Source organism: Dendrobium catenatum, unplaced genomic scaffold, assembly GCF_001605985.2.
Source record: "Dendrobium catenatum unplaced genomic scaffold, ASM160598v2 fragScaff_scaffold_9, whole genome shotgun sequence".
Taxonomy (NCBI): domain Eukaryota; kingdom Viridiplantae; phylum Streptophyta; class Magnoliopsida; order Asparagales; family Orchidaceae; genus Dendrobium; species Dendrobium catenatum.
Window position 1 is genome coordinate 858,199 of NW_021318471.1, and position 11,052 is coordinate 869,250.

Consider the following 11,052-nt stretch of genomic DNA (forward strand, 5'->3'; position numbering starts at 1 on the left):
GTTGATTTCTTAACTAGGTCAAACCCCATGATTTTTTCTATTTCAGAATTTTCCAGTAAGAATTTCTGATCTTACTTCTCTTATAATTGAGAGCTAAATTTTTTTAGAGCATTGAGATGTAAAATATACATTTTACCGACTCATTAAATTTATTTGAAAATAAATATTATACATAAATAATTTTTATCATATTAAATTTAAATTTAATAATTATAAATGTATTTTGATATAATTTTCTTTTAAATATTTTTAATATTTATATATAATTTACATTTCATTTGATAAAATAATAAGCATAAAGTAAATAAAAAGTTTTTATCTAATTTCTTTAATTAGCGGAGCCGAATAACTAAAAGTAGCAACGAATCATTTCTCCTGTCCTTTCTGCTTCCCACGTTTTTTTTATTGTACTGCATTCTCCCCAATCATACCGCCCGGTTCCCTTCTTCTCCTTCCCGTTCTATAAATCCAAGCTTGGTTTCTCTTCAGCCATCATCGCAGTACGAAGCTGAAGCACGAGAGGGTTTTGTTGCTTTGCCATGGCCGCAGCCGTCGCCGGGTCAGTTTTGAACCCTAGATTTCTCTGTTACATATTCCATTAGTTTGGGGTCGGTTTTCTTACTTGAATAGTTTTTTTTGCAGAAGTTACAAGGAGGAGCTACCTCCGACTCTGGATGCTACTGCGGAGCCGCCTGCTCTGTTTGATGGAACAACGAGGTAAGATTTATCTTTTTTGGATTATTTTTTTACTTGGGAGTTCCGATTTTGGGTTATTGACGTTGAGACGAATATTTGGTTGATTAGGTTGTACATAGCTTACATTTGCCCTTTTGCACAACGAACCTGGATTGCTCGGAACTACAAGGTAATATTTTCCCTCCAATTAAGTTTTTTTTTTGTTTTGTTTTTTTTGAGGTATATAAATTGGGTTTAGGAAATAAATTGTTGAGCGCTCTTGAGCAGGGGTTGCAGGACAAAATAAAGCTGGTGCCTCTTGATCTGCAGAACAGGCCTGCCTGGTACAAGGAGAAGCTTTATCCTGGAAATAAGGTATGGGTGATTAGATGAAAGATTTTACCTTTCTCTGATCCTTTCAGCCATTGATTGCTTTTCATGCTTTATTGAGTTTCTGTTATCTGGTTGAATTGATGATTAGGTTCCTTCTCTCGAGCATAACAATGAAGTCAAGGGGGAGAGCTTGGATTTGCTCAAGTATATCGATGAGCATTTTGAGGGTCCTTCTTTGTTTCCTGATGTGAGAGTAGTTGAATTGCATTTTGTTTATTAGTTGAATGCTGGTTTGTAGTTTCTTCTGTTTTGAGAAGCATTATGGGAAATTACTAGGATCCGGAAAAGAAGAAGTTTGCTGAGGAGCTACTGGCTTACAGTGACTCCTTCAACGTTGCTTCATTTCGAGACTTACCCGCAAAGGGAGATGTCAGTGAAGATGTTGGTGAGTTGCAATCTCTCATTATTGTTTTGATTTATAATGAAATGTTTTCATCCGCTGAAGTTCTGATGTATTTTGTTGTTCATGTCCATTGCAGAGGCTGCTTTCAACAAGATAGAAGAATCCCTTTCAAAGTTTGGTGATGGGCCTTTCTTCCTTGGCCAATTCAGTGCGGTAAGGGTTCAGATATATAGTGCGAGGGTTTTAGTATAATGCCTCTTTGTTCTAATTTGTTTTCCTTGCTGACTGATTGTTGAATGATGTGGTATATTTTAGGTGGATATAGCATATGCTCCATTTATTGAGAGGTTTCAACTTTTTTTAGCTGAATTAAAGAATTATGACGTTACCAAGGGCAGACCCAAACTGGCACTATGGATTGAGGTACATCTAGAATTGGATTGTCCATATTGCAAGTTGTATATTTGAATTGCAAATGGATGTTTAAGAAATATCTGTAAAGTTTGATTGAAAAGTTAGAATTGTAATACTTTTCATTGAATTTATGAAATATGTGATAAAAGAGTGCATATATACATGCAATAGAATAGAGTAATAAAGGAAATCAAAATAAAAAAATACTTAATAATAAGGATATATTATATCAAGAATGATTATAGTTTCCTACTATAAATATTAGGCACGTTTTTTAATAACTATATGGTAGTGAATAATTCAATAATTTTAACATCCCCCTATAATTCATAACCTACTGCAAGAACTATCAAGAGTTTACCTACTAAGTAGTGAAAACATGAAGCAAATGAGTCTTTATAAAAAAATATGCAATCTATAGAGAAGAAGAAATAAAAGGCAAACTAAGAGTTTCATAAGAGTGGTGCATAAAAGGTGTGATGATGAGTGAGATGATGGTTAATCTTGATATGTTTATTTCTCTCATGAAAAATTGAGTTGCGAGCAATCTTAATAGCACTTTTATTGTCACTATACGGAGGAGTGAGAAGATAGATAACAACAACCATATCAACAAATAATCATCGCAGCCAAATTATCTTAGTGATTGTAAAGGTCGTATCGCGATACTTAGCTTCTATAGAAGATCAAGGAACAACCCTCTGTTTCTTGCACTTTAAAAAATTAATAGTATAAAAAATACGTAGAAATTAGTCGTAGATTTGCGATCTACTGGATTGTTAGCCCAATCAGCATAATAATAAACACACATCTTTAAGGAAGTTGTTGATGGAAATAAGAGATTCTAAAAGAATGCTCTGAAGATAATATAAAATATGAAGAGCAACAACCTAATGAACGTTGAAGATACAATTGCTTGACAATATGAACATCATAAGCAATACTTCGTTTGTGTAATGGTAAGAGAAATCAAGCAAACAACAATACTGCGTTCTAAAGTAGGGTCATATGGATTGTTAAAGGTGTAACATTTAAAAGAAAGTATCAAACATTGAGCTCTAGTGGAGTACCAACAATTCTACTATCAGTAAGACGAGCAACCTCAAGGATGTCAGTTGTATGCTTACAATATGAGAGAAAATAGCATGTAGGATCATGAGCTACATCTATACACACACGCACACACGCACAAAAAAAAGATGATCTTAACCTTTTATTTCAAAGTTAGATGTTAATTCAGATATCAACACTGTAATATCATCAGCATCATTACCTTTAACAGTCACGTATTCAACATATAAAGAAATTATAATACATACGGTAGAATTGTACTAGAGAAAAATTGCAGTTATAGTCAAGTGAAATAAGCACAATAGAGAACTCAAACCAAGCATGAGGTGTTTGTTTAAGGCCATATAATGCTTTCTTAAATTTGTAAATTTCGTTAGATTTATGGGAAATGCTGGGAGAGAGGAATCCATGTAAACTTCTTCTCGAAGATCACCTTTTAAGAAGTCATTTTTACATCCATCTAAGTTTTAGGTCGTTGACAAATTGATGCAACAACAATAAAAGTGCAACAGTAGTTATTTTCATAGTGGTAGCATAAGTCGCCTCATATTTTATACCATATTGTTGAGAGTACCCTTTAGCAATCAACCATGCTTTATTGAGAGTACCCTTTAGCAATCAATCATGCTTTATACCGCTCAATAAACCCATCTACTTTAGTTTTGATGTTATACTCCCAACGAGAGCCAATTGCACATTTTCATGGCGGTAGATGTTGTAACTCCCAGGTATTTGTTTTGTTCAGTGCAAAAAGTTTCTCAATCATAGCCTATTGCCAAAGGGGATGAAGCATGTCTCTTTATAAGATCGAGGCTTTGAAAAATTATGAATATGGTCTAAAAATGATGTAAAAGAATGGAAATAAGAGGAGTAAATAAAATTTGGTTGACTTTTGTGTGCACTGAGTGTGGCGAGGCACTAAATCCATAGTCTCAGAAGGTGTTGGGGTGGCCATAGAAGTGGATGTAGTTGTGGTATTGTTAGGAGCCAAAATATCAATATTAAGAAGAATACTATCGTCAAAGAAATGATTAATGCGAACATGATCAATTTTTGATATATTAGGAGGATTTGATGGAATCGAAAAGAAAGGAATATGCCCAAGATAGAAAATACGACGAGGCAAACGATTTCTAAGTTGTAGGATCAAAGCAATGATATTCTATTTGACCCTCACCATAAATCAAGAAACACAAATAGTTGAGCAAGAAGACAACTTAATATATTCTTGGTGATGACGAGTGACAAAGCTTGTTAAACCAAAGACTTATAGAGAAATGTAATCAGGAGCATAAACATATATCCTCTCAAGGGATGATAGACTTGAGATGTGGGACGATAGGATTCTATTAATTGAATTTATAGTAGATTTTCCCCAGAATTATATTGAAGTGTAAACAATAAGAAAGAGCAGGTTGTGTAAAAAAAAAATGCTTATGTTTTCTTTTTGCAAACCATTTTTTAGGAGTATTTCTACAAAGAGCTTGATGAATTGTATCATCAAAAATAAGTTAAGAAATTTATTAGAAGTATACTCTCCCAAAATCACATCTAAAACACTTTATAGTCAAGTCTTGGTTTTAGATAAGTGCACGAAGTGTATTATAAATATTCAGAAAATCAAAATTATGTTTTATAAGATAAGCTCAATAATAATGAGTGTTATCATCAATAAAGGAAATATAGTATCAAGAGCCATCTTTGTGGCAATTGGGGAAGGCCACCATACATCAAATGAACCAAGACAAATTGTTCAATAGAAAATGAAATACTTTTATTAAAAAGCAATGCAAAAAAATTTGTTAATTTTAAACCACTATAGATAGAGATATCACGAGTGTATAATTTTGTTATGTTCCTATATAAACTACATATTATAAACGAGAATATGATGCATAACCCAAATGAGAATGCCATATAGAAAACTAGATGACGAATGACAAATGAAAAGAAAAATTGGTGGAAGCTGCAATATTTGGTGCTGTTGATTCATCTAATACATAATCCTTTCACAACCTTTCACAATCATTCTCTTGGAGCGTGGATCCTGAACATGATAATTGGAAGTAAATGAGACTGAATTACCAGAGTCACATGATTGACCACATAAACTAGATTCAACTTAAGATGAGAAATATGAAAAATCTTATGAAGTGATAATTTAGCTGTGGCAATAGAACTAACACCAGCCAAGGGCATAGAAGTACCATCAGCAATTATGATGGAAATATGATTCGTAGTGGATACAGAAAGCATGATGACTAGTTAGGGGACATGATGAGGGTCCCCAGACTGTGACTCAAATGGATGGAGATATGCCTGAAGAACTGGGAGCTGACAAACTTGAAGTAACATAACAGAGGGATGTCTGGTGAGGAACTTTTGAATTGATCAATAAGGGAATCAACCGTGGTATTGTTGGGGGGAAGTAAAACCACACAACAAAATAAACAAGAAATAGAAAATTCCATAAAAAAGAAAGAATATCAGGATTTGATATGGAAAAACTCAAAAACGAGAAAAAAACACGGAGCCACACCACACCAAGAAATTTGCTATGAAAATTTAGGAGAAATAGTATAGATCTCTCTTCTCTCTCACTCTTTCCTTGATTCTTTTCATCCTTGCACCATTCTCACTCTAGAAAATACAAAGAGATAAAATAGAAACCACCAGGGGACACAACCCTTAACGAAAAACTAGAAATAAAAATGCCTAGCTAGCCTCGCAGCGTTGTTGCGCCAAGTTAGAGCGTTGCGGCGCTCCCACTTTTTGATTTTAGCCAGCACGTTAGCTCCGCATCACCGGGTCTGAAGCGCCGCAATGCTCCATAGCAACGTTGAGATTTGTAGCGCCACAACATTCTGCTTTTTGTCTTTTTACACTAAACTATGCAGCGTTGTGACGCTCGGGTACACAACGTCGGGACTCTCAGGTACACAATGTCAGGGCCCTCGGGTACACAGCATCGAGGCATTTTAAGAAAAAAATTTCAGGTAGAAAGCACTCGAACCCAAGCAAGGATAGGACCCCCTACAAGCCCCAGCGAGCTTAACAAACTTAATTGAGGTCCGAGACAACAGTATAACCGATTGACCAACACAATTAGATTCCACACAGAACTAATAGGTATTACCAGATGCACGCCGGTGTGATTGAGCCTGTGGAAATTTTTGTTGAGCATTATTTAACAATTTAGGGCATTTTGTCATCCATTGCCCTTTTAATTTGTTTACCAAAATTAGATTCATCATTTGCAGCTTTGGAGTTTGACTTGTTCTGATTGTTAGAAATTGTACAAGGAAGGATTGCTAAGACGGATGATCTTGTGTGGTGAGGATACCTTTTTCTACTTGAGATTTATGATATATCTCATCAACCAATAATTCGCCAACTATTGAATCAAGATAATGAAACGCGCTGAGACGAATAATATTGCCAAGTAATGTTTCAAAGTCATCACCGTTGCTCCTCTCCATTAACAATACAAGGACAAAATGCTTGAAGCCCTGATGATTCTGTAAGGGCCAACTGATCCCAAAGATTAATCTTGGCGGTATAAAACTCTTGAATAATCATATTATTTGGTGAAGATATCGAATATCAATCTCTAGTTAATATTATTTTGCATTATTAGTGATGTAAAACAATCCATGCGAAAGTGATTTGCTTAAAGAAGTTTGCACGTTTAGATTTTAGAGGCAATAATAAGCAAGATCTTATGCGGAATTGAACGATAAGATAAATATTAAAGTGGTACCTAGCTTAGGTTAACTCACATGCATAGAAATTAAGTTCAAAAGATAGCCAGCTTAATCCAACATTGCATACATGGATAGTTCCAACAATAGATTCCAATACTAACAATAAGATTAGTCTATGAAAGATCCCTCACACAACTCTTCCTATTACTAGGTTCTAGCAGCGAATAATTGATATGATCTTCATGAATCCATTAATAATCATAAACGAAAAGTAAACTAGGAAGATAAGAGCGTTAGGGAAAGAGTTTCACCCAAGGAGTGAAGTCATACAACGTTCCGGTGGTGCTTTGATGGTTGGATCGGAAGTAGGTGGTGCTTGACAACTTCTTGGATGACTTGGACAGCCACAATCCACGATCAAATTCTTGGGCAGCGAGTCTTCAACCTGGGAGAACGATTCCCAGCTGTCTGTCCTTTGATGGTTGCTCCCGGAGTGGCTGGGACGGTGATGGGCTGCTGTAGGAAGGGTTGTACGGAAGGTCTAATCAGCCAGCCAGCTGGTGGGCGAGAACAGCAGTCTGTTAAGACCCAGAAAACCTTGACAGCGAGTGGGGTCGTTCCAGCAACACAGGCATCAAATCTCCTTGTTGAAAATTGCAGTACAGCAGGTTGCCCTTTCTGGAATTCTGGGACAGCATGCTGTAATACCACAGAATAGGAAAACTATGGGGGAGGGAGAGGATCCGTTTCAAATTTCAGGTTTTTGAAATCTGAAATTAAAACTGATGAAATCTGGAATTAACTATGTGAGAGGAGGCATTAAAGAGGTATTTAAGTGGTGGTGAGGTGCAATTAGAGAGAGAAACAATGAGGGTGAGGTGGCCGGCCATAGGGAGAAAGAGAGAGGCTTTGTATTAACTAAAATGGGGCCCGCAATTAATCACAGATTTTAATTAAAAATATGAACGAAAATTTCAGGGTTACGGGCAAGAAAATATGAACTCACAAAGAGAACACAAAGAGAAGAATTTCATTTTCAATAATCATCATCCCTCTCCAAGAGGAGGGAGAAGGCTTAAATAGCCAAATACATGAAGAAAATTAAAAGACACAATTGCCCTTCAGGAAAACACATGACGAGGCCCTTAAGCAAGGGCATAAATGGAAAGAAATACAATAGACTCATAAAACAAAAATAAAATATATCAAATACAATAATAATCAAAAGTAGATCGTGGCCGTAGATCATTGATCTTCTGATGCCCTCATCAATTAGTCTATGTGTATAGGCATTGTAAATGATGTCAAACTGTTTTAGCTGTTTCATACTTTGTCAGATGTATGCCTATTGATGTTTGAGTAGAATTGTTGATCCATGCTATTATCTTCGAGTTGTTGGCCTTTTAAATGTCTAATTTTTCTTCTAAATTTTCATCATTTTGATTCATCGGTTTACAATTAATTTCCCAAATTTAACCCTATACATTCTTCTCTTCTAAATAATTTTTCATCACATAACTGCAATATCAATAATTTTTTTTTAATCTCATACCAATATATTCAATGAATCATCCGAGCAACTAACAAATAACAATAATGAATATAAATCAAATAAAAAAGGGAAAAAATATTTGATGAAATTGTATGAAAATTCCTTCAAAGCAGAACATTGAGCGGATTGGTTAATTAGGGGAATTAGGGGTCCGTCATAAAGGCGAGTGAGATTTTCATTTGGTGGCGAAGACGATCGTGAGCTATCCAACAATTTTATGATATTTGTGGGATCAGAAGATGAGTATAATCTAGAGAAAGTGGCTAGATGAAGACGATCCTATGGAAGACATTAAATGTAGTCCACAATAAATATCTGGGTTAATGAAAGAACTGGCCAATCTTATTAATGAGTGATTTATCCTTTTTGTTTCTGAATTGATTCAAATGGAAGACATTTATCGAGATTTTGTAATATTCAGATATTGAAGAAATGGTTTTTGAATGTTTTGTTATCAAGCTTCAAAATTTTTACATCTTTGTAATAGACATTTGCAAGAGGATATACCTTCATGTATGCTTTTTGCTGATGATATTCTTCTTGTTGATAAAACTAGAGAGGGAGTTGAAGGTAAACTTGAATTATGGAGGTCAACCTTAGAGTCTAAAGGTTTTCGTTTGAGTAAATCTAAAACTGAATATATGGAGTGTAATTTTAGTAGTAATAGACTTAGTGAGGGGATTGTGACTTTGGGTGATTAAGTCATTAATAAAACTATACATTTTAGATATCTTGGATCTATTGTTCAGAGTGATGGTGAAATACATTGGGATATTATCAGTAGGATTTAAGTTAGATGATTGAAGTGGAGGAATGCATCGGGCTTGTTGTGTGATAGAAAAGTTCCCCTCAAACTTAAGGAAAAATTCTATAAGATGGTGGTGAGACCTGTAATGCTTTATGGTGCCGAATGTTGGCCATTAAAAGAGAAACATAATACTAAGTTAAGTGCTGCAGAGATGAGGATGCTCAGGTGGATGAGTGGCTTTACCCTTAGAGATAGGATACAAAATGAGCATATACGTGAAAAGGTTGGAGTAGCGCCAATGGAATATAAGATTAGAGAGAGTTGTCTTAGATGGTTTGGTCACATAAAACGGCTGCCTTCCGATGACCAAGTTAGGAAACTAGAGGTATTAAATTTGACTTATGTTAAGAAAGGTAGAGGTAGACTTAAAAAGACTTGGTTTGAAAATATTAGAAATGATCTTTCTTTATTAGATTTAAACGAGAATTTGACTTTTAATAGGATGCGATGGAGAAAAATGATTCATGTAGCTGATCCCACGTAGTGCAACAAAGGGTTGATGTTGATGTTGTTGTTGTTGTTGTTGATAATAGATTCAAGATAATAAAACATATGATATTTAAGTATTATTTTATCCTCTAATAATAACGCCGGTAGTTAATAGTGCCACATTCATTAAAATGCTATGGGTATTTGTTCTACTAAATTTAAATTCATTATCTTTTAAATATTTTATCCCTCTTATTTCAATGAAGATTCCATCTATCAGATCTATGTCCATAAACATAGCACTAAAATATATAACTAAGATGCTTAATTGATCAGGAACATTCACAGTAAGCCAAGCCTTAGCATTTTTTTTCTTTATTACATTAATCATTATCATCTGAAAGACAAATCGTTCTATTAATTTTGAAACTAACTTTACAGGAGTTGAACAAGATAGATGCCTATAGCCAAACAAAACGTGATTCTCTAGAGTTAATTGATAGCGCGAAGAAGAAGTTTGGGGTAAGTTCTTACATGGCTTGCAGCTCAATTTTCCCCACTATTTCTATTCTTAATTGGAGAATGGTATTTGGGCTGATTCTATCTGAATGAATGTCTAATAATATGATTCTCATTTGCATATTTATAAATTTATCTTTATGAAATATTTGGCTAAAGCCTAATCTAAAATATATTTTCTCTGTGTAAACATACCATTTAAATTAACTAACCAGTTTCCCACTTCCATTTTCTTTTCCAGATCAATTGAAGAATTCCGCATGTTCCTTTTCAGGTAATGTTATCAGTTCAAATCCCTTCATTTTTGTCAAATTGAAAGCTTCTTTCCTAGTTTGAATGAACTGATAGAATTATCCCATTAAAATAATGACTTTTTCCTTCAATATCACATCTTATTATGACAGTCTCTTAACTTTATTACTTAAAATTTTCAGTTGCTAACATATAATGCAGGTGTTTTTCTTTAAGCTGGAGGCTTAGTCATGGAGTTTGTATGAAATTGCATATCTAGAATCACTATTACTATATTCACTGTGAAATAAATGATTGGCCTCCACTATCTATGCTGTGCTATTTGAGTTGTAACTGTTTGTGAAGTTTCTGCTAGTAATGAAAAAAGTTTGAAATTTGGTTGATAATTTGTGTTATATTGTGATGGAAAGTGCAAAACAAGGGTATTTCTCTTCTTTTTTTTCCTTTCGTTTCTACTCTAGGCCAAAACTGTTGCTAATTCATTGTTTCGTATTTAAATGGTGATCTTCAGGCTTTTGAAATTCAATTTGGCATCTAAATTTTATTTCAGAAATGTATGTAGTGCATGATAATCTTAATATCTTCAGGCTTTTGAATTTCAATTTGGATTAATTTTATGCATTTATATTGATATATTATTGATCAATTGTTCAGTAAGAGGATGTATTGGTTGCCATAGTGATCTTTATAGAAGATACAACTTAATGGATAATTTGTTAGAAAATTAGGATGTTATTCTATCTGCTTTTCTAAGTCCTATAATTTTTTTTAGGTATTGGTGTCGTATTTGGAGTTTTAATGTGATTCACTTTCCATTAATTGTATGCACCAACACCACCACCACCACCACAACAACAACATCAAGCCTTTATCCCACTACGTGGGGTCATGA

The 11,052-nt window shown here is 34.4% G+C and overlaps 1 protein-coding gene across 1 annotated transcript; it reads left to right on the plus strand.

The window, feature by feature from the left end:
• Window positions 1-384: 384 nt before the first annotated feature.
• LOC110106023 (protein IN2-1 homolog B) lies at window positions 385-10,580 on the plus strand. Its single transcript, XM_020835745.2, has 11 exons — window positions 385-559; window positions 643-717; window positions 805-865; window positions 964-1,050; window positions 1,157-1,255; window positions 1,345-1,453; window positions 1,548-1,624; window positions 1,727-1,834; window positions 9,831-9,911; window positions 10,150-10,182; window positions 10,362-10,580. The coding sequence occupies exons 1-10, from the start codon at window positions 540-542 to the stop codon at window positions 10,156-10,158; spliced, it is 726 nt and encodes a 241-aa protein (XP_020691404.1). The 5' UTR covers window positions 385-539; the 3' UTR covers window positions 10,159-10,182; window positions 10,362-10,580.
• The last annotated feature ends 472 nt before the right edge of the window (window positions 10,581-11,052 follow it).